At 40.1% G+C, this 24382-nt stretch overlaps 1 protein-coding gene across 2 annotated transcripts in view; it reads left to right on the top strand.

Annotated features, from left to right (window-relative positions):
* MRPS27 (mitochondrial ribosomal protein S27) overlaps window positions 1–16935 on the top strand; it is a 42233-nt gene extending 25298 nt beyond the window's left edge. For both annotated transcript variants that reach the window (XM_062513140.1, XM_062513141.1), the window contains 7 exons: window positions 4974–5088; window positions 5591–5669; window positions 6930–7045; window positions 8507–8609; window positions 10777–10919; window positions 12422–12577; window positions 16564–16935. In XM_062513140.1, the coding sequence (XP_062369124.1) occupies window positions 4974–5088; window positions 5591–5669; window positions 6930–7045; window positions 8507–8609; window positions 10777–10919; window positions 12422–12577; window positions 16564–16803 (952 nt within the window). In that variant the 3' untranslated portion in view covers window positions 16804–16935. The remainder of the gene's footprint in view (window positions 1–4973; window positions 5089–5590; window positions 5670–6929; window positions 7046–8506; window positions 8610–10776; window positions 10920–12421; window positions 12578–16563) is intronic.
* The last annotated feature ends 7447 nt before the right edge of the window (window positions 16936–24382 follow it).

Raw genomic sequence — 24382 nt, 5'->3', positions numbered from 1 at the left:
AGTAGGATCTGTGGATTTATTTTTCAGGGAGTCTGCAAACCAGTTTTCTGCTTGTGTAAGATTCTGCTTCAGCCTTAGACTATGCTCTGTTATAGTTGTCATGTCTAATTTTTTAACCTGTCTAATTACTGCTTTGGAAATAGATTTCTTATAGTACACATACTACTTGAATTTTTTATTTCAACACAAAAGCAATGTATTCACTCTGTTTTTGAGTGTATGCAGTTAATGTGTGAGGTATTTCCTATAGGACTGGTAGGTTTCCACATGAAATTTTTAAAGGATTTGTACAAAAAAAGATGCAGACTAAAATGCTAGGCAAAGAATAAATGGAAAAATAAAGTTCTGTTCATATTTAAAAGGAAATTTCTGTCAATAATGATTGCTTTTCCAGGATTGTTTTCTTTGACACTGACATATGAGCAAAGGCTCTGGGTCCATTTAAAATGTAGATGATTTTCCCCAGGGCTTGTGGCTTGAAATGACAAACAAAGGGAGAGTTTTGGGTGACAGGCTTCCAGTTTCCAAGCTAAGCTTGCCTGGAACCCATTTGATCATTATGCACTGTAGCTGAAAAAATGTGCCTAGGAAGAAAAAACCACGGCATTCCTAAGATGCTTCTCAGCCCTGTATAACTCCCGTAAAACGTGGAGCTGCTTTGGATTAATTCCATTGAGATAGCTTCTTCCTGGTGTGGAGAGATATTTTGTAATATATTTTTTCATTTTAAGTCTCTTTACATTTTGCTTTGGGACTTTGTAGAATTTTACAGGGATGAGAAATCTGGCACTCTCTGTTGAAAGTATATGAACATGCAGTATATGAACATGTTTGTCTCTTAAGAGAAGCAAGAGAGATAGGAAATGTAGGATGTGTGGGTCACTACGAGTTGGTTTCTCATTATGTTGGGTAAAGATGGGGAAAGGAGCAGTCTCTTCTTCTGTTTCACAGTTCAAGGGAGCATGGGGAAGAGGAAAAATAGTGTCTTGCACAAGGATACCTTCTGGGAGTACCAGGAATTGGACTGGCCCTTAAGAAAGCCACAGAATACAAAATGGAACTTGTGATCAACAAAGAATGGGAACTGGTATGCTGAGCTGGCTTTCCCTCTATACTACCTGGAAGAGCAGAGCTCTTCCTCATGGTATGTTACTTCTGCAGCACTTTCTCTTCTGTAATGCAGCAAGTTTTCCTCATTTGTGACTGTCCCCAAAGCAATGAAGTCTGCTGTATCAACCTAGGGAAAAGAATGCAGACCAGCAAGGTGTGGTTCTGTTTGCTCTCCGGTTTGCTGCATTACTGAGAAGACAGGGTGTGTGAAAGCAGCTAGAATGCATCACCACTTGATGGCACAAACAAAATTGCAAGACTGAAATAAATGAGTAGGGCAGGAATTCAGCTTTTCTGCAATGTGTGAGGGCACCAATGTCATGCTTGCTGTAGTAGTACAGCACCCCATGAAGCACTCTCAGCATCTGTTACACTGTTTTATTGTTTAGTTTCTTTCACACAGCATGAGTACCCCAGCACTGTTGAAAATAACGAGCAGTAGGGCTTTATGCAGTAACTTAGTAAACTGTCAATGTAGCCCAATGTGCTGGCCTGTTTATGAGCAAAAGACTGTATTTGTTTGGCTAAAAATGTTCTGGTTGCCTTGTACTGAGACTACACTCCTTGTATCTCTTTCAAGTTATAATAATTTTGCAAGTACGAAGTAACTGTTAGTGAAAATCAAGTTTCTGGACTGCATAATTTGAATGATTTTAAAAAGAAAGAGAATTCTAGAGTACTACATTGTGTGCTGTTAGATTGACAGTGTCATTGAAATTTCAGGATCTCCCTGTATTACAGATATTTCTTTTTTTATTCCCCATGGAGGCAGATGTTCTCAGTTGAATGACTGGAAGGATGACCATATTGATTCTTTAGCCATTAACATTAAAATGTACTAACAGAGAGCTTCTCTAATACTGTTACAGTTGCTTCTTGTCTTTTCTGAACACATTATAAGAATCCTGGGCTTCTCAGGTTTTTATTAGTTTTCAGAAAAATGAGTTTCAGCACCAGGCATCTGCAAGATAACCTTCTGGTCCTTCTATTAAACATACAGCAGTTGCTAGATGCTTCCTTTATTTAATTCATTCTGAATCCTCTTTTTTATGTAGTTTTAACTTCCTTCTGTCTTTTCATCTGTCCCTGAACATATTGCCTTGCTTAATTGTATCCTGTTTGGTGGACAAAGGGAAGGAGGAAGATGTTAATGCTTGTTAAAATGATGAGCAGCCTCCTCTTTTTCCTGATTCCATTTCAAATACAAGTCTCTGCCACAACATTTGGTTGATTTGTCTAGGTTAACTGTAAAACAACAGATACACTGTTGGTTTCTCTTCTCAGCTGGCACAATAAAGTCAGAGCTTATCCCAGCATTATAAGGATCAGAAACAAATAAAGATTGCAGTGTAGTTGTTTCCCTTTCACTTCCAGTTCTCCTACCCACATCATGGGTTAATCAAAGTGTCTAGTGTTGAGAGATCTTGTATGTGCATATATATTGCATTCATGCACCAGTCCCCTCTCTTCATTCCCACGCAGCTGACTTGTAATTAATTGTTAGAATTAACTCGAAAATTACTTTGTTGCAAAGCTGTTTGCTTTTCATTTGCATAGCACCTAGGGCAGGCAAGACCTGATCTGAGCATAAAGATCAGCATAAAAACCTTAATAGTAACATGCTATTATAATATAGTAACAGCAATTATATCTGAAAGATCCTGTCATACATACACACGTGTGCATGCATGTGAAAATCAGTCCCAGCCCTATAAAAGCTGATAATGCGGGATTTTCATAACCTAAATACAGTTTTTATAACATGCTTCTGGATTTTGTGCATACTGATTCCTGCAATGAGTGTTGATTGAGCATCAGCTTTATTCTGTTTCTAGGCCATATTGCATCCCTGTTAGGCCTTTTGGTGTCCAGGTCCAATTTTACTTTGAAACTTAGAAGCTTTCATCACTGTAAGTTTTAGCAGTCCCAAGGTGCAGGAGGTATTGGAGTGCTCTCTCTCACAGTGGTATACTCAAGAGCATGAACAAACCTGTGAAAAAAGTCAAATATTCAAATGCATTAAAAACAGCTGGTGCAGGGGGTGTTGTGTTTTGAGTACTTGCTTTTCGTTTGCAAAGATTATATCAGTAGAAAGCAAGTATTTGAGTGTCATGCTTTTTGAAACACAGGTTTGTTGTTTTCCACTTGTGAAACAATATTAACCATTTAATGAAGCTTTAAAAGATATTGGCAGCATTATTGCTGGGTGCCGGTGTTCAAGCTTGACTCTTTTTAAATGACTGGTGAAAGAGTCTGTAGCAATTAGGTAATTTCTTTTATCACAATATGATTAAATCCAAATTCCTGTAATTGATACTTCCTGAAAGCATTTATCCATGACACAGGACTTTAATGACAGCAAATACACATTCTTGCTACTCAGTATTTGAACTCCAGAGACAAGAAAATCGAAAGCAATTATAGCAATGTAATGGATGCTTGTAAATTAATATTCAAAGCATGCTTATATTTTTCTGTTAAATTCTAATTTAATGGGGAGATTTCATATGCTACTTACAAACATGTACATTTAGACTCTGTTTTTTAGCTCCACTTTTGGCACTGCTGTCTTCTTCATTCTGAAGGCTCTCTAGGCTGCAGTACTTTTCCAGTCTGTGTAGCCCTCAGTGATAGACAAGAGATTTACTGAGGGGCAAAGAGGGTTGGTGGCCACATTAATCTGATAAACATTCTGGAAAGCATGCTCACTCAGATGGAAGAGTCAGTCCTGCCTCTAAATGGTGCTGCAGCTTGGCTTGGGGCTGCAAGCATCTGCTCATGAGCTTGGTCATTGGTGTTCTTTACAGAAAGTGGCAGCCACTTCTGTGCTGGGGACTGAGATCAGTTTTCATTTCAATTGAGAAAGACTGCTTGGATCTCTTAATATGGGGGTGTGAAATTCAGCTCAGGATAAAGGCAGCAACTCCTACCACTGAACTTTTAACTTTTGAGTGTTTGCCAAAGCTAAAGTTCTGTGTGCATTTTGTTGCCAATTCTTCAAATATGGAGCAAAATGCATGTGTTTGAAGAAGGGTGAAATAAAATAAAGAGTATTTAATTTTACAAATTACTTGAGCACTGGAGTGGGTTGCCTTGGAAGACTGCTGAGGTCATGGCATGAGTTGTCTCAGATTAGATTAAACCAGTGCAGAGGGGCGTAGGGAAAGGCTTTCCAGCAGAGTTTCCCTGTGCATGAGATATGTCTCACTGATGAAGCATTTCTAAGACAAATGGAGCATGCAGAAGACCAGGGACGACCTGTGCTGAGGCGTAATGAATTCTTAACTGGTGAAGTGAGGCATGATTTAGAGAGGGTGAAAGGCACCAGATCACACAAGCTCTAAAGTTTCAGATGCAGTTATATTTTGATGTAATTCTGATACTTGCTGATGTCATCAGTTGTAGCTCTTTGACAAGACCAGCAATATTATACATCAAAACGTTACACAGTACAATCTTACGCAATCACAAGGATGAGGTCAGAAAATACTACAATATTTATATCAGACTCAGCTGGCCTTCATAAATATACCAAAGTGTTATTTTTTGGTATTCTTTTTTTCAGGTAAAAAGCAATAGGCTTTCTGGAAAGTGAGAAGTTTAAGTATTATGCATATATATGTTTGTGGAAAAAGTCAGATTCCCCTTTGTATGTACTATTAACGTGTCAAAGTTTGTTTCTCTTACTTGAAAGACCTATCTGGAGCTCTTTAGGGAGCAGTGTTTGACTGCAAAGTCAGACATGGAGAAATTTGTGTCTGAGTTCATGAATGGTGAGGTTTTGAAACTCATAGTCGGTTGATTACAGAATTTGTATCTGTGATAGCAGAGTCATATTGTCACCAGAACTTCTTCATCCTTAGGTTTCGGCATAGCCCCAATTCCTGGTACTTGAGAGACTGGACCATTCACAGCTGGATCAGACAGTGCTTAAAATATGGTGCTCAAGATAAAGCATTATACACAATACAAAACAAGGTAAGTTTTCCCAAGAAAGAGACATGAATGTATTTGATTGGCTTTTTGATTCAAGTGTGGCTTGACAGAAATTCCTGTTGCAGCCAAGTCCTGTAGACTGTGGTTTTAAGTTCAGATTTCTGTGTCAAAATACAAATTACTGTTACACTTGAATTTTAGCAAGAGCCTTTTTACAGCTTTTGAATCTTCTCATTTCTCAGAAAGCTTTTTCATTTTAAGCAGCTTTGATGTCCAAAGCATGTTAAATGCAGGGGAGGCATAAAAATGAGATAGACAGTGCCATTCCTGGTCTGAAATGTTCAGATGAAATGCTAAAACAAATCTAGTGCATCAGAAATTGGAGGGCTTGCATCACAGGAGCCATGGCAATCTCTTGTGTTGCTTAACCGTACATTCATCAGTATGCGGTGTTGTGGTTCTGCTGTTTCTGGTGTAGCACTGTACTTGGGAAGATTTGAACAGCACGTTCACACACTGAACTTTTTTTCCTTCTTTGCTTCAGGTTCAGTATGGAATTTTTCCAGATAACTTTACATTCAATATTTTGTTGGATTGCTTTATAAAGCAGAAGAAATATGAAGGTAAGAAAATACATATCAATATTGCATCCTTAGTTGTATGCTCATAGTTGTATTCTCTTTCTTTGAATTAAAAACTTGTAGCCGTATTTTTTCTGAATTCATCATAAAACATAACTTCAACTTCCCTTGAAATATTTTTTGCATGTTTTTGTCTCATTTTTTGCAGGATTTTATTAATTTATAGTTTTGAAACTTGTGTGATTGACAGTTTCTACTGTTACGAATCCTATTGCAAGTGTAAACAGTTTTTCTTCAGTTACAAATCTGATGTATGGGCTAATGATATGATAGGACTTATTAATGACAATTAGAGTGCTACCAGAATCAAAATGCATGTTGGTATTCATTTTCCATATGCTTAGCTCTTCAGAAAGCTATGTATCTAAACTGTGTAGGCTTTCTGTCTCACTGGAGCAAGCCAACTATGCTGAATTGCCATACTGGGACACCTTTCATTATTGATTGTTTAAGTGTTTGGATGAGTAATCCTCTGTGTTTGATGACAGATATTAATTTTGATGACTGATTTTAATTTCACTTCAGGTTTTCTAGTACTGTAAACTTGCAGTAAGCTTTCCTTTGCATCAAGCTCATATAAAACAGACAACTGAAAGGAACTGAAAGATCTTGCTAAACAGCAAATTAATATGTCTGGTTTTTTGTTTTGAGACACACCTCCTCCATCTTTGAATTCCCTCTTATTTTATCTGTATTTCTTTTCTTTGTGAAACTGCAGGCCTTTTTACAAACTGCTCTTCCTGACAGTGAGTTTCACTGGAACTCTGTGTAGAGCTCCTTTAGAGCATTGTTTGCTGAATAGAGAGACCACTGTGGGTGATCTGTGACAGCATTTCTGCTCCTTTGTACTTTCCTGTCACCCTAAGGTTAATGAAGTTAAGGCAGTCTTCTCTTGTTTGTAATCAAAGCACAAGAACAAAGAAATAATTTAAATTTTTTTTAAATGATTGAAGAGCTGAGGAAGAGCCAACTGAAATCTATAGAGCTAAGATGATTTTAAGAGCTCCTTGGCTGTAGTTCCATGCTATTCAACCCATTCTTCTTTCATGCAGTGAGTTTGAGCAATCCAAGAGTGGACTAAGACTAATTCTATAAGTGTATTCTAATTGCAAGAAATGTTTGACTTTCTCTTCAACCACATCAACGCATGCTACTGCAATAAAGTGTCAGTGAACATGAGTGAGTGCAAAAGGAAGATATGTATTGGAAGCCATGCTGATTAAGTATTGTTTGTCTCCATAGATGCTATGTCATTAGTAACAGAGATCATGCTCCAAGAAAGTTTTGATGAGTTATCAACGCAGCTTCTTTCTCTGTACATTTTGTATCAGTACCTGGCAACCAAGTCTGAATATACGGTAAGCTGACCACACTTAGAATGTTACACAGAGCCTCTGCTTCCAAGTGTTGTGGTGCAGTCAGTTAGACATTCAGTCACGAATATATTTTATTTCCCCTAAGTTTACCAGGGGAAAAAGTGCTCAATTTATTTATTATTTTTGCAACTGCTGAAGAAAGAAAGGAAAAAAGAAACAACCAAGTATGAAAACCATCAAAACACTTGTCACCCCTTTTGTTCCTCTCTCTGAAATGGAGGGTGTGTAGGGATTTTCAGATGTAATGTATGCCCATTTGAAGAATTTGAATTGATATTTCAGTTCAAAGCACTTTCTATCAATTACCACCAAAAGAAATGTGTCACCTATTGTATAGGACCCTGTTAAGCTGAGTATTGCTCACCATTAGAGCTTGATAAGAGTGATATTGCAGAATTATAAAGCATTTTTAGTAGGTTTTTTAGTATCCCATTTGGCTTTGGGCGTATTGGTTCTTATTACTTATCTGTTTCAAAATTAAATTTGTTATGTTTCTCCTGTCTCCAAGGATTACAGATTTACTATTTACAGCTTCATGCTTAAGGCCAAAATGACAGTGTGGGGTCTTGGAAGTCCCATTATTCTACCTATGTAGAAGGGGCTCAGTCAGTAAAGGGCTCTGCCATGATCTCTGTGGAAAGATATTTTTAATGTAGTTTGGCACAAGTCTTCCATAGCATGTTGTCATCTATATGGCAAGTGCTTGAAGCCTCCATCCATGTTACGTGAAGCATTATCCAAAATGCATTTTACAGGCGCCTTCAGGTTTTACCCGACTGAGTTGTAATTTCAGATTTCACCAAAGAAGAGAAAAGCGCATTTACCCTATTGGATATTCTCTCTTAATTCCCTAGAAATCAAGTATGCTTAGGCACTTGTATGTGAGAAACAAAGGGATGAATATATCATTTTTCCATTGTGTTTGTCCATGTTTGCATATCCATACTGTGGAAATAAGCATTTGTCAGTATGTGTAGTGTTTCATGAAAGCTGAATGTGGAAGCCAGGGTGATGTGAACATATGACATGCTAAGGCAAGCTTATTTATATAGCCATGACTTACTTAATATGCATTTTGAAGTAAACCCATCCAAAGACAGCAATGAAATAATATTTTTATTTTAATATACCATTAAAAGTACCATTCAACACCCCATAATGCTCAGCACCAGTTTTGTATTTGATTTAAGCGGTAGAAGTAGACATAGTAAGGAGAACTTTATTGCAAAATTTCAACCACTCGTGTTTTACAGTGTTCTGCAAAGGGAGTTGTCCTCAGTATAATTCCTACTGTTCCTCAGTACAGATAACACTGTAACTGGATAGGTTTAATGATTATTTTCTTTATTGCTAAGCTGTGATGAAAGCCATGTATGCTGTCTTTGCTGCCATTGTATTTGTGTTTGTTAAGGAACACTTACTTAGTTGATACATTATTTGCAGTGGGAAGAAGAGAGAAATATTGGAGCATCGCTATTGCTTACAGGTCTAAAGCAAAGTAACACTGTGGGTTTTAGTTCCCAGCTCTATGGCTATGCATTCCTTGGTAAGTTTTACCTCCCCCATTGTCAGCTTTCCCCTCTTGTCTTCAGTGGCTGAATTAAATTGGCATCTTTGCTTTACTGAAATGTAATCAAGGAGGAGGCAAAGGGGAAAAAAAAAGAAATAGTGGAGGGACAGTTTCAGAGTTCTGACTGAATCTGTTTTATAGGCTTGGAAGGTAGAACTGATTTGAATTTGATTCATCAGACAGCTTCAGAACCAATTTTAGGGCTTGCTGCAGGTTTGGCTTAGATGCTGAAAGAGAGAGGATATTCTTAAATAACAGTGGGATTGGTTGGTTGGTTTACCAACAAATTTTAAAAAAATACCCTAAAGTACAGATTTCTATGACACACTTTATAAGGTTATGGACAACAGACTTTTTCTGGTTAATGACATCTTAAAATAATCTTTAAACCTTATGAGATGAGCGAGCACAGCCTGGAAAACACTATATTGAGAACTTCTACTAGGCACTGTAAAGTGAATGTTGGGGTTGTGAACAGCAAGTAGCAGTGCCTTTATCCTGTATCTGTTAAGAAGTCTTCACTGTTAATAACTTGCTATATAGTATTAAAGAGAAGTTAGATCAGAGTATATTCAGTATTGAGGAGAAGAAAAATGGGCAAACAATTCTTGAATTTCCTCTGGATCTTTAGTGGAATATAGTGCAGATAGCTTTTGTTCTTCTCTACAAGATTATTTACTAGAAAGTAAGTAAGTAATCAAAAATTAATTGTAAATTTTTGTTTCATTAATGCATTATCGAGAGTAATAAAAAGTGGATTTTTCTTCAAATGTCACCTCCAAATACAAAGTCTGGTGGCAGAGTTAGGATGCTGATTTGTATTTATCATGACTGCAAAACATAAAATGCATTTTCAGTCAAAAAGGGGGATAAATACGAAAACTAATTTGAAAGCAGGATTTTTCATAGCACTGTAGTTTATAATCAAGTGGAGATACTGCTGCAGACAGGGGCTTTGCTATCCAGTTGGCATTCCGTTCGGAGAGTTTGAAATGTCATATAGATTGGTGGCATAGTGGGTGTTCTTCAAAAACGCACTTCACTCTTGTCTGAGAGCAATAGTGCCTCATCCATGACATTCACATTCAGTGGATCAGAAACTATTTACTGTTACGTCACATATTCCAAAGTCTTGCCAACACTGATGGAACTGACCTCTGAGGAGAGTTAAAGATGTCTATGGGTACAGAGTGGCCTCAAGCACCTTAGCTATTTTAATTTAGCCACAGTCCATAGGCTTTGTCTGTGCACTTATTACCTTACTTTTCCTGAACTGTTTTCTTCCATGTACAGAGAGTGTCTTTCATGGTTTTGTATCATTATAGCCAGAGTGCAAATTGGATGGAGAGCTTGGATACTACTTGTGTAAGCTATACTTGAAGAGTATGCTGTTATGCTGTCAATAAGAAAATCAAAGCCTGAGTGACAGTCATTGTAAATTGCATCAACTACAATGTGATGTGCATTTTCTTTATTACGCAGGAGTTTCATGGTCTCAAGTAATTACTATCAGAAGAAAAGCCACACTGTAAGTGGTGCTGTACATTACAGATCTTGCTAAAATCAATGAACACTTTGTTGCACAGATTGTCTTATATAAAGAACCAAAATTTCCTTTTTGGCAGGTGTCCCGTATTTTCTCTTAGGAAGCCTCAGCAGAAACAGGGGTAGTAAGGGTAGAACACTTAGCCATAACGTGCTGTTATGGGTGAGTAGACCCTAGAGGACACAGAGGTAAATCTGGAGAATCAGATTTAGTGCACACATGCTCCACAGTCAGCTGAAAGCTAAGGAGACATTTGTCTGAGACCTTCAGGCATCCTTCTACAAGCTGCTGTTTCAAAGCCAGACAACCAGAAAACCTGGCCACTTACTCTAATTTACATCTGGCCAAAATATCTGAGTAAGGGGGAATGGGGAGGTACCAGAAGCATGCACATAATTAGAAGAAGTTGAGCAAAAAGAAGGCACCTTAACATAATAAGGTGATGGAAGTTCTATCATAGCAACTTCGTAGAAGTGTGTTGTTTTTACCACTGAAGCCAAGACACTTACTGGCACTGCTAGATACCAGTGAACCTATACAGGTTCCATTAAGATTCAGACATTGAAGCACTAACAATAAAGTGTGTTTTTATCACAGGGAAGGTGGAGTTGACAAAAGGATTAAGAGCTGTATACCATCTAATGCCATTGATGTGGACACCTGGATACTTGAATAGAGCCTTGCAAGTGATGGAAAATGTGGCTTCATTGTCAGGGGACATCAAACTCTGTAAAGAGGCTGTAAGTATAAGGCTTATACCCCCCTGAACAAGGGGAGTTTCATATAAAACAAACTTCAGTAAAAGCTATGAGTTCTGTGCCTCTTTAATGAAAAGATGCCCTGCAAATTTCAGAGGTCTTTACAAGACAGCAGAAGTAATGTTTAGAACAGAATCACTGTTTAAGTTGATGAGCCAGTGATAACATCTACTGGCATGTCCTTGGCAATGAGTGTATTACTGCCACAGACCATTTAAGTTTGTTTTCTAAGCCTTGCCCTCCCTTTTAGAGACGCCTGCATCTGTGTCACAGGAAACATGTCTGCAGGGATGGGAAGACACCTTTGTTTCTCAAGTTTTTGAAACCACTCAGAGACATATTTCTTAGCAGTAAGGATTAATTATCACATCTTCTTGCTCTCATGGCTAATTATATGTGTTCTGTGTCCTCAGATGATGTCCTGAGTGGTACTGGTTCAAAAAGCCAGCAGAGTGGTTTCTAGAAGGTTTGTACTGCCCTCAGTCAGGGAGGATGGGTAGATGCAGTCCATTTATGAGGACAGCAGTAACTAAGGGACTTGGAGTTTAGGAGTGCTGTGGGGAATCAGGCTGATCCTGGAGTCCTTGTAACAGCTTAGGAGTAACTTAGGATGTTGCTACCACATGGGCTGGAGCACAGAAATGTCACTCGCCTCCTCCTCTTGGAACTTTTTCCTGAAGGTATCCCTGATGATGGGAGCCTCCCTTTTCCTATGTCGGTACTGTACTTGCAGTCTCCCCAGACAAACAAAAGTCTAGGGCACTGCTCAGCAGGTACTCCTTCCTATTGCTCTGTTTTCTGAAGCTTCTTAGTGTAATACTGGACAGTCCAAGACAGGTCACATCTGCAACTTCCACCATTTTAAATTACCTCTTCAGTTGTGTGGTTTTGGAGGTATCTTTCTTCCTTCTGGTCTGAAGGGTGCAGCTTAATACACTTGTGATTTTTTTTTTCTGCTTACAAACCCTAATCAAATTAAGGAATTCCTCATCTTGATCTGGGCTTTAGATGAACATTCTGGTGCTGAAACAAGGTTGTATCTCTCTGGTACAGTAGGTTCATAGAAGATCCTATCCATCTGCATACTGATACTCTACAAATAGTAAATGCTATTAATACCTAGAAATGCTATCTCTATAGAGGTACTTTTTACTTTTTTCAGTTAATAACTAAGAACTTGTAAAAGGAGGTTCTTACTGATTCTTTATTAATGCTGCATCTCTGTACATATCCAGTAGTAGACCCCAAAAAGCAGCGCATTGACTCCGGGAGCCACACACTCCATGATCTCAAGCACAGTACAAAATTCTTCCAAGATTGTCTCATTTCCTTTTATTATAATTTGTTTTTTGCTTTAGCATATACAGAAGTCATCTCAAAATGCAAGGTGTAATTAATGAAGTTGTTTGAATACATGACAGATGTGTTACTTAGATTGTATCTCCAAATTCTTGATGCTAACCATGACAAATGTAATTGTTCAGACTGATGCCTTGGAGACCATTTTGCAGTCTGTCCTTGAAGCCAAACCTGATCCAGAGTCCGCTGAAGAAGCCAAGAAATCAGAGCAGAAGTCACAATGTGTAGAGTCAGAAGAAACAGAGCGGTCTAAAGTACCTGAGTATTACAGCAAATTCAAGGTAAAACAGTTTAATTTATCTGAATATTCTAAGCTGTGGTGGATCTCTGTGATGCATACTCAAAAATACAGATGCTGACTTACTATGGCTGGTAGACTGACACCCCTTCAGTGCATCATGAGTTCTGTTTGGCATTTTTGAAAATAATGCCACCTTACATTTTCATTTCTCCAAACAGGAAGCAGCAGCCTACAAAGACATAAATGCTCAAGGCCGCTTGTCTTTAGTCTGTCTACTGGAATTTTATCTTCACTTTTCATACATCAAACTGGTAACTCCAGTCCTGTTTGCAAAAGTGGTATGTCGTTAGAGACCCATTGTCTGACCTTGTGTGGGCTCTTGCTCATTAAAAGAAATTGCAATAGGTGTGAGATTACCCTGAATTTATTGTCCATTTCTCTACATTATAACTATGTAGGAATATTGTATCTTGTACTTTCAGACTGGAGAATTAAGTCCGGTTCATATCAGCTTCCTTTTACCTTTATATCATCATGCTGATGATAACATTAAGAAACATAGAAAGTTTTTATTCAGGGCACATCTATATAATAAGTGTGTTTTATTTGATCATCTCATAGCTATAAATTAGCTAAATGAGCTAATTTTATTTTATCATCTCTGATTTGTGCTGTGGTAAATATTGAGTACTTCAGGTTGAAACTTACCTGGCTTACAGTTCCAGGAGCAGTGCTCTTTCCATAGCCCATCAGTTTCCATAGTTTCTGCTGGATGGCTGTGACCTTGGACAGTTGTTCTGGATACAGACTGTTCTAAAGAAATTTCAAAAGTTGAAAGACTAGTATGCTATGATTTCAGCTCTCTCACACACACACACTTTTCCTTGCTTTAAGGAAAAACTTTGCCACTAATCTTTAGATACTAAACTTGTGTTGTAGGCAGTTAAAACTTTTTAATTGAAGTGTTTGGGAATCAGTGGATGCTCAGCATATGGCAATTAATGCCTGGATGAATTACAGTGAATTAGGTAAACACAAATGTCCTTTGAAGGAGGGAGCAAGATGTTCTTAGGTGTCTCTTACTGTCTATCCATTGTATAGCCTTGAAGAAAGTAATGCAGAGTACTCAAAATGAGGTCTGAATGTCAAACTGGGGACTAGTGCTAAGAACATACTTTGCTTCTCAGCTCAACCTTTCCACAAATTCCATAATTAATCCCAGTTAGGCATTCCCTGGTGTGGCAGTGAGTGACTTTTAACCAAAAAACTAGTCCCAATCTTTAAAATCTGAGCAGAAAAGTCTGAATATGAGAAAGACTTAGCCACCCTATGACATCTAGGCTTCCCACACTAATAAGCCAAAATTTCTGGTTGTGTGAATGAGCAAGGGAGCTCTTGAGTTAGAATGCCATTTCAGCTAAGCCTGAAGGAGTTACTAGATTCTTCTCTCAAATCCATCAGGCCAGCAGTAGCAGCTCTTCCCAGTTGAGCCCTGGGACACTGACAGGTGTAGTTCACAGGACAGAGTAGTGCAGTAGAAATCCAGACAACAATGAGGGAAGGTGGCAGCTCTGAGTCAACCTGGTAATGTGTGCATTCCCAGCTGCTGTCCCAGCACAGATCATCTGCCCCTTCTGTGTAAGGGTTTGTAAGCAGAGGGTTTGCAATTCTGCTGCTGAAAACAATTCGGTTTCACTTTGTCCAGCCAGTACATCTCAGTCTTTCTCCTTGAGCTCGAAACCAAGTGCTTCTGCCTCCTGCACGCCCAGTTCTGTTGCACAATTCATACACCTCAGAATGCAAAGCAAAGCATATGGATTTGCTACAGATATACATATGCTCCTCCATGGTAGTCCATGGAATGGCCTCTGTGTCTCATATCAACCTTCAGAACAACCATTTGTAAAGTACCTGCAAAAGGCATGGAAATCTAACAGATATGGATACTTGTCCTTTAATTCCACTAAAACAAAGAGCACCTGAGGGCATTTGGCTCTTTCCAAAAAAAGCTGTTAGAGCTGTAATCTAGACTCTGACACTCATTTGTGTTGTAATTGCCTGTTTTCATATCCTGTGTTGTGAGGCTTGCTGCTTACTGTAGTGTTCTTCAGGCAATGCTTTCCATCTGTGTCAATGGTCAGTAGGCAGCAAACATTTTATGACATAAATGCTGGGAACACCTTCTCCAAAAGCTATGCACCTTCTTCCCTAACTTGTCTGCGTGCAGAGCGCCCTGGAGACTGTGTATACCATTTAAGAATGGTACCTTTTGGTACCTGTGGGACATATAGCCTGCTGCTTTCCTGAATCAGTATTACTAATGTATAAGAGAAGGAAGTATTCCAGGATACTAGTGATACCTCTAATTACTTAGGCGAGACACAACCTGTTTACAGTTTATTGCCTTTCTGTAATTGTTTCCTGTGTTTAAGCCCCTTTTCAGTGCATCCTCTATGGAGTTTAACAGGAAGAGTGTGAGTGGTCTAAACTAGTTACATTTAAGCTGTGTATCTAATCTATGAACATAGTTGTCAAGTTTCTTCCCCAAACCCAAGCTATACTGTCTCTTCAGTTTTCTCACTCATGCCTTGTGTTCTTACAGACATCTCAAACAAAATAGAGACTAATACACCTAAATAAGTTTATTGAGTTTGTTTTCAGTCCATTAGCTTTGAATACATTGGCTTTGTCTTTATTCTTTATCATAAAATCAAAAAAGAGACAGAACCAAATTATGCAAGCCCCTGAGACCTACATTTCTAGCAATCTGGAATCTTTAATCTGCTGTCTGTCCAGTTCAGACCTCCAAGGTAAAACACAACAAAGCCTGCAGTTGTGTTGGCTAAGGGAGATAGAAGTGGAGAGGACTCAGAGGGGACATAATAGTTTCCTGCCTGAGAACAAGGCAGACCCTCCAGATAGGAACTGAGGGGATGTGCATTTGCAGATTATTGCCAGTGTGAGTTCAGGTAAGAGGAGCACTGTGGACCAGCTGCACAGTGCATAAACTTTCAGTGATACCTGGAAGTCTGGATATCTGCATGACTCTAGAACTGCCATTTTGTTTGGAGGAGAATGAACCCACATCTTCTTTCCATTCTACTGCAATGCAAAACAAGTTTCATTCAAATAATGAAAATATGGATGTACTTTTCATTAGAACACATACTTTAAACATTTTTGCAAGTGCTGGGCTGAGTAAAATGTTTTATTTAAAAGAAGAGTTGGGAAAATGTGTTTTTATTTAATCAGTGAACAAGGGATAAATAATTTTCCAGTGCTATATCATCCTCTCCTTGGTTGTGTATCTGCCTTTTCAAGGCAATTAATCAGAATGTTAAGGAGCCATCAGACTAAAGATTACAAAAAGCCAGAAATAGTATCACTGGATGATTCATCATCTTAAGTGAGTTAACATTTTATGCTGCAGGAAATCTGGATACATAAAGCTTAAGAAAGAAAACTGGAGTTCCTTACTGAGGCTTTGCTCTGTTTCAGTGTAGAATATCCCTGAAAAAATATCCCTTGCTTTAACAGTGTTGTACAGTCTGCGTAAGTGTAGTCACACCTCAGATATAATAAGCTGGGAAGAAAAATTATGTGAGTTACTTAGTATGCTGTTAGAAAGAAAGCATTTGAAGTGATGTGCACCTGTTGGGAGGGATGCTGGTATAGGCAGTGTGGATGAAATAATGTGGTTGATTTTGAGGCAAGACACAAAACCAAAATGTCTAAATTGTATTTATTGTGGTTTACTGGTCAGCTGATCTTTGTTAATACTGGATAACTGAACTTGGAAAAAGAAGAGAATTTGAGTAGTTAATGAAAATGAAATTTCATTGATTCAGTTGTATTGCTAAAAAGACAAATACTCTAGAGGTTAGCTTTTCAAGAAATGGTAGCAACTACCACAATTGAAACACTTTTCTGTGATAGTTGCCTGGCCTGTATAGCAGCATCTAGATTATTTTGTGATTGACTGGCTTTCTCCTTGACTCTCCCTGCCAAATCTCTTTTTTCTGACAGGAGCTGTACTCCAAACTGCATTCACTTGGCAAGGTTGAATCTGACAGCCTGTTAACCCTGACCACCCAACTTGTCAAGGAAAAACTGCCAAAATGTGAAGCTGAAGACATTGCAAAACATGAGCAGAACCTGAAGAAGTGGGAAGAACTACAAGTACTTCTGATTGAGAGAGAAAGAGAGATGAGAGAACAGGCTAAGCAGGAAATGGAAGCTAGGAAGCTAGCTAAAGCATCTGCTTAGTACTGGAACTAGGAATGAAGTGGTATGCATTCCTCTGTCAGTGAACTGAAGTGCTCAGTGTTATTACTCAGTTCAATCATGCTGAAGGTGTGAATGCTGTATGCAAATTAAATATCCCGTTTTGTCTCTTTCCTGAAGTAAAGCACACGTGGTTTAGAAATCTTCTGTCCTGTGTATGTGTTTCCTTCTACCATCAGTCTGGCAAGAGATGGGATATAGACAACACAAAGAAACAAAGGCATAAGGAGTAGCTTGCCTGTGATGAAAGATTCAGAGGATGGATGGAATGAAAGAGAAGAATTTCGAACACAAGTTGTTTCAATAGGGGTTTCTCACAGGAAGGAATGCCTTTGCTACTCTGAACTCCAGACACTAAGAGGATTAACGTATATTGATCGCATTTTTTTCTTTTTCACAACTCATTTGGAAAATTGAAGCACCATTCGTGGAACTGGAAGCCTAATTTTAGGCTGTTTTTAAAACTATGAAGACTTTCAGCCTAGTGAGTTAGCACTTGTACATGCATTCGGATATGCCTTTACTGTAAGAATGTTAGAAATTTCTGCATTTACTGGTGCTGCTTTGCTCTATTTCTAGTCACTAGAGAAACGTGCAATCACCTCAGCACTTCAGCGCACACCAAGAAGCCTCATACTGCAGTGTGTTTTTCTTTTATATTCTGGGCACTGTTTCGTGACGTTTTTGACCTAATTCCCTTCACAGTCCCATGCCCCATTCTTCAGGTCAGTAAAACAAGGTAACTATTCACAAGAGCACAAGGAAATGGCAAGGGAGGAAAGAATCATAGTGCATTGATTGTGGTTGTGATGCATCAGCATCCTTCCCTTCATTCCCACTGAATCTTGTCAGCTGCAGCCAGAAACTTTTTGGAGTGCATAGTGGAACAAGGTCCTTTAAAACAGGGAGACCTGAGCATCAGCCCTGCTGTATTTGCAGTTTGTTAAGGCAACAGCACTGTTGTCTCACTGTGCTTTGCCACAGGGTCTAAATATGCATTTCAGGTTCTTTTGTGCATCTGTCTAGTTTTGCAGTGATAAAACTCACACCACAAACCCACTGTAAATCCAGTGAGAACATGCTGCAGACCTGTGAACTTGTTTTAACTGAAGGAAAGCATACATGATACACCGGATAACTTAGAATTCCCAGCAAACACACTCAGAGCCTGATTGCTGTTTCATGTCCAAGAAACTTGATACTAAGGTCCTTGACCCCATCTTGTCAGCAAGTCCTGTAGTTTTTCCCATAGAGCAGTAAGACAGTGCTGTCTCCAGCCAGGTAAGTGGGTGATTTTGTGGCTTGTCTAGCAGTGGAGTTTCCTGGACTCTTGAGAAAAGTCTCCTGTAATTTTTTTTTCCTCTTTTTTTGGTCTAAATGCTTTCTGATTACTAAAAGAAGTTAGGGAGCCTTAAGGAAGGGTAGAAGGCCAAATACACTGCTAAGAACAGTTTCCTTAAAATGGTGGCATTAAAGAGGTCATAGTCACTCCTAATTGAGAGACAGGAGAATGTAGTGTCCCTTCCCTGACCACGTATTACAGTTCTTTAGTTTCAGAACATGGGCTATAGCTCCAAAGGTTTCACGATACTCCTGCAAATTCCTCTATGAGCTTCCCTCTACAGGCATTGGCTCTTAGGATCTTCACTACAGTTTTACACCTTTTTCCTTGGTTATTGTTGGCCTCTTGGCAGCACAAGAAGCCTGTTTCTGGGGGCACTCTACCCTCCCTCCCTCAGCCTGCTGGTCCATACACCAGGCTGCTAATGCTAATTGAGCTCCAGCAAGTTGCCAGCTGCTGTGTCCCGCTGTCTCACAGGGTTGGCTTCACTTCCCCCACAACTATCCCCACCCCCCCCCATGACCTTTTCCATTTATTTAGACTTAACTATTACAGCAATAGGAGAAAAACAAAATCCTCCTGTGAACTAAGTAGCCTGCTAACACATATTCTAGCTTGCCTCTTTTGTTTTACTCAAGGCACGTGGGTTGGAATCCTCTGACTGCAGTTCAAGGCATAAACTTAAACCAGTAGATACAGCCTTTCTGTGCCTTTTCCCCAGTCTCCTCCCCTATCACCCTCTGCCCTGGGGAGAAGGGGTTTTCTTTGCAAAATGCTTTGCAGACAGAAAATCAGATTGATGAGGCCAGATGAAGGATGTCAAACATAAGACCTGCAGCAGAGGATCCAGATTATTTGTGACATAAACCAAAAGCCAAGCCCTCTCATTTATCTGTCCCCTTGGTATCATCCTGAGTGAGGAGCCACTTTTGACACTTTGACCAGCTGGACCAACTGCACACCAGGGACCTTCTTCCACTTAGGCCCCAGCTAAGTATATCTACATGGTCCAGTAGTTACTGTCCTGCTCCTCCCCACCACAGGTTTCACTATTGTCTCAACAGCAACCACTTTCTAATGTTTTGTCTAGCCAAACTGTTTTCACACCTAGAAAATCCTTACATGTCCAATACATGTATCTGTACCCTCCTGAATTCTCCAGCAATCCTCATTGCTGCTTCCTTTATGATCTAACCTGTCATTTCCTTCAAGTTCCTCCTATGTATCCCACATTTATTCGTTCTCCTTCTCCAAGGAGGCTAGCCATGTCTGCCCTGCATCCACATCTCAGTGGTGGAAGCAGCTTGGGGTACCAAGTGCTCCTGCACCCTGAGGTTTGAAGACTGTGGATACAGCTGAATCTCAAGATGCTCAAAACATGCATTAATTAGCAAATGAAGCTTGAGGGAGGGGAGGAAAGTTACTCTCCTCTTTGGTGCTCTCTCCTTCCTGCTGGCTTTGAGCAAGGTCAATAATAGTAAGACAGGCTAATTCAGAGACCAGTCCTGTTTGGGCATACGCTCATCTTCCCTAGGAAGATCATACAGTAGCTCTGTACCGAATGCAACAGCATGAAAAACCAACAGAATGTTAGCTAACTTGGCTTAATTTACCTGCTTTTCTCCTTCCTGCTCCAGGAAATCTAAGACTTGATTGTTTGCTCCCTTGCATAAATCATGTACACGGAACCTGTTTTTCACCTGCTTGCTGAATTACTCTTTAAAAAGAAGTTTGAAACAGCATCTAGGAGTGAAACTGGGCCCCAAGTAGTCAAAAGCCCTTCTGTCCAGATGCCTGCAGCCATGTGTGCTCTGCTGTGTTCGTGTCGCCTGCTGTGATGCAGCTGTCCGCATTCAGAAGGAGGAGGGGCAGGGCGGTCATACAGCCGCTTTTGATCTGCTGCTGCTTAAATGTGACCTCTGATGCTAAGGCAAGAATGTGGAGGCATATACAGATATATATGCATCTAAAAAAGAAATAGTTACGTGCTCTACCAACACAAAAAGCTCTGAGTTCATCCAGCTCTGCTCCCTGGTACTTGATTTGATGTTTGATGCAAGCTCACAACCCAATAAGCACTTTCTCACTAGGATGCTCTCAAGCTTTTTGAAACATTTCTGGTTCTCGCTGTCCTGTTTCAGACAGCTGTCTAGATCTTTCTATACATAAATAGGACTGGCTAAATATTTCCTGGAGGGGACAGACCAAAATCTTTCTTAGTAGTAACACTAGCTCATTTTTGGAACACCTCTCCTAGAAATGTTCCTTCACATCCTCTTTTTGTTTGACTACGGCTGTGATTAGGATTAAAGGTATTAAAGGTATTAGTATTAAAGGTAATATTAGGATTAAATGTATGAATATTTCTAAGTATTTCTAAATCACAGGAGTGCCTCTTAGTTTTTGAATATTTTTCCCTACTTACTCTCCTGGTGTTTTTATAGCTAAAGGCAGGGGAAAATCTTCTGTTGCTGTAAGCAGTAGTATATTGGCATGCATAGTCACTGAGCTGTGATGAGCAGCCCAAATAATACCTGACTGTGGGAGTGTGTGTGGTAGAGCATTGCCAGACTCATACATGCCAAACAGTGTTAACAGCTGTCCCATATTCTCCCAAGTCTGGGAGAGACCCTTTAACAATAGTAGCCAAAAGAAACACAGGCCAATTCAGATGCAAAGCTCACTTGGTATGTAGGTAAAAATTTGGCTGCTCTTAAGAGAAAAGAAAGCAGCATTCAAATTCAAACCCATGGCAGACACCAAATATGCTGCTGCTGAGGCAAGCAAATACGTAACTCCCTTGAGTGTTACTGGCAGAACAGTTCCAGCAAAAGACTGAAGGTCATTATCCATTATTCACAAGAAGAAAATTACATATTTATACCCTTGCAGCTCAAATAAATGTTGCCAGAAGCCTTGCACAGATGGGCCCTATTTGTGGTAACACCTGACTTTGCCAAGATAAGGTTACAAGATGCTTTCAGACCTGGTCATATGCTGTGTCCTACACATAGTGCTGGTGTCAAGCACCTGTTCCCTCTCTAAGTGGCCTCTCCCAGCTGCTTGCCTGCCCATCCCAGGGTTCTCTGGTCACCATTAAACTATAGAACTGGGATGATGATGCTTGCCATATTTGGGGGAAGGTTGGCTGGTATACAAGGGGATTTCTGACTTGAGCAGTCATCACTGCTGTTGAGACAGACAGAAGACAGCCTGGGGCACAGGTTAGCAAGTGTCTTCTCTTCCCCCGTGTCCTCAGGAAGCTGGAGTCAACAGTTACAAAAGGGAGTTGCACCACTGATTTAGATGGATGCAAGATGTGGTCTACTAAACAGCATCTGTTTTTGCTGAGGTTCCTGGGTTTATGTACAAACTACAGTACAGCCTACAAAGTATATTTATTTGAATGTTTGAGTGCACCTGTGGAAAGTAAAGTTAAAGTTACCTTTCTAGAAATATAATGATAATTTAATGATAGGAACTGCTAGATGAGGAAAATACTTCAACCATAGAAGAGAAGCTACTGCTATACTGCTGACAACCTGAACTTCGGACAGTGAGTCTTTCAAAATAAAACTGTGGAGAATGCAGTGTAAGTCAAAAAAATAGTGACAAAATATTAATTTAAAAGTAACTTTGGATGCTAAACATGGTAGAAAACTGCCACCTACTCTAGATCAGTGACCCCACAGAAATCAAAGTTGTCACTGAACTCAGCTAGCAATTTCATAGTACTGTCTTGCTCTTAAACCTTTCTGATGAACTCAAGTCCACTCTACCCATCCCAAATTGCAAATGTCCCAGGCACAGAAATAGCCTTAGAATTAGAGCCCCAGTGACAAGCGCAGGTCAAAATTCAGCTCTCAATATGTCTTGCTTATTGCAAACCTTGACAATTTTTCCCTTAAGTGATTTGGGCAAAGAAATTTTCAAACCTCTTCTGATCCTTACAGAGGGTAACTGCTGGTATAATTTCATCTTTGGAAACTAAACTCTTGAGGAGGGTTTGTATTATTGAATTGCTCAGTGGTTCAGTTTACCTTCAGCTGTTAAAAAAGTAACACAGGTGAGCTGAGGTAAAATAGAATGAGGTTTGTAAAAGGTCAATCAACATTATTTTCTGGACCTTAACAGGTATAGAGGATGCAACTTGAGTGCATATAGGCATTGTTATGTGTGTTTAGTTTTCTTTGTATTAGGGCATAAGCTCCAGATTCTTCAGTTATCTTTTTAGTGTGACTTACAAGCCCAGGTGATGGACCAATCTGCAGTATGATGTGTAAGACATAGCATGCAATTATTTTGGCAGTGAAGCTGGCATCAGATGCAGTTACCCTCCATCTTGCCAGCAGTTCATACTGGGGCTGGTAATGCTGTATTTAAATGCAGAGAAGCAGCTATTACCAGTGATAAGGATCTGTGAGGACCAGTGAAAAATGCTTGTGCAGACTATAGTGTTTGATTTAGGTCTGTAGTTTTCCTGTGGATTCATATCTCATGGAAATGATGCTGAACATAGTCAAAAAACAGCAAAAACATCTGCTATCATGAGGGCAGTCAGCATTATGCAGCCTCTGGTAGTTCTGGGCTGCATCTGAATCACAGAATCACAGAACTAACTAGGCTGGAAAATATTTGAGAAATAGGCTTTGAGAATAGCAAGTTCAATGAAGACGTAACAGCGCCTTGTCCACTAGACAATGGCACTATGTACCACATCCAGTCTTTTTTTAAACACCTCCAGAGACAGTGACTCCACCACTTCCTGGGCATTCTAGTGCCCAATCACCCTTTCTGTGAAGGAATGCCTACTAATGTCTAACATGAACCTCCCCTGATGCATCTTAAGACTGTGTCCTCTTGCCTGTCACTGGTTGCCTGGGAAAAGAGCCCAAGCCCCACTTGGCTGCACCCTCCCTTCAAGGATCAGTAGAGAGTGATCAGCTCACCCCTGAGCCTCTTCTTCTCCAGGCTCAATAACCCCAGCTCCCTCAGGTGCTCCTCACAAGGACTTGCACTCCAGACCTTTCCCCAGCTCCACTGCCCTTCTCTGGACAGGCTCCAGCACCTCAGTGTCCTTCTTGCAGTGAAGGACCCAGAACTGGATGCAGAACTGGCGGTGTGGCCTCTCCAGTGGGTACTCAATCAATACAGAGGGACAATCCCTGCCCTGATCCTGCTGGCCACACTATTGGTGATCCAGGCCAGGATGCCATTGGCCTTCTTGGACACCTGGGCACACCCTGGCTCATGTTCAGCTGCTGTCAGTCAGTGTCCCCAGGTTCCTTTCTGCCTGGCCACTGTCCAACCACTCTGTCCCCAACCTGTGACTCTGCCTGGGGTTGTTGTGGCCAAAGTGCAGAACCCAGAACTTGGTCTTATTAAACATCATATTGTTGGCTTTTGCCCATCAATCTAGCCTGTCCAGGTCCTTCTTCAGAGTCCTCCTACCCTCCAACTGATTGACATTCACTCCCAGCTTATCATCTGCAAATTTGGTCATGGTAGACTTGATCCCCTCATCAAGATCATCAATAAAAATACTAACCAGAAGTGGGCCTCACACTGTGGGACACCACTAGAGCACAACTGGATGCAGCACAATTCACCACCACTCTCTGGCCCTGGCATCCAGCCAGTTCTTAGCAAAGGGTGCACCTGTCCAAGCAGCAGGCTGCCAGCTTTTCCAGGAGTATGCTATGGGAGATGGTGTCAAAGAAGGCACACACAGCACAACAGAGGATGGTGCATGCTAGTGCAGACTAGTCATGTCTGTGAAAGATGGGTAGTGACTACAACAGCAGGCAGTGGTCAAGAATTGCTTGCTGAACGAAGGACATGGGCAATGCTTATGGGCCCAGAGATACTTTAGAAAGCCAAGGAATTTTGTTGCAATGTTGGGCATAAGCTGGATCTCTGACACATCATTATACCTGTTAATCAGAGACCCCTGAACACCCCTTTTTTGCCTCATCCTGGAAACAATGAAAAGTTAAAATTTCCCCCCATCCACAAAACACTAGAAATCAAGAATGAACAGTCTAGGATGTCACAAGACAGATCCCCCATTTTTGATAGACTGGAAAGATCTGAGGAACCTTCATGTTCCCATGGAATCTGAAATATCTCGTAAACTCATTGAATTTGCTAAGCTGTGTTGAAGAAAGGATGTTTCATGTGGCATCTAGCAACAGCAAGGAAAACACGACACACCAGGTT

This window comes from Cinclus cinclus, chromosome Z (assembly GCF_963662255.1).
Source record: "Cinclus cinclus chromosome Z, bCinCin1.1, whole genome shotgun sequence".
NCBI lineage: Eukaryota > Metazoa > Chordata > Aves > Passeriformes > Cinclidae > Cinclus > Cinclus cinclus.
The sequence above is the reverse complement of the archived record's forward strand: the minus strand, read 5'-3'. Positions and strand labels throughout refer to the sequence as shown.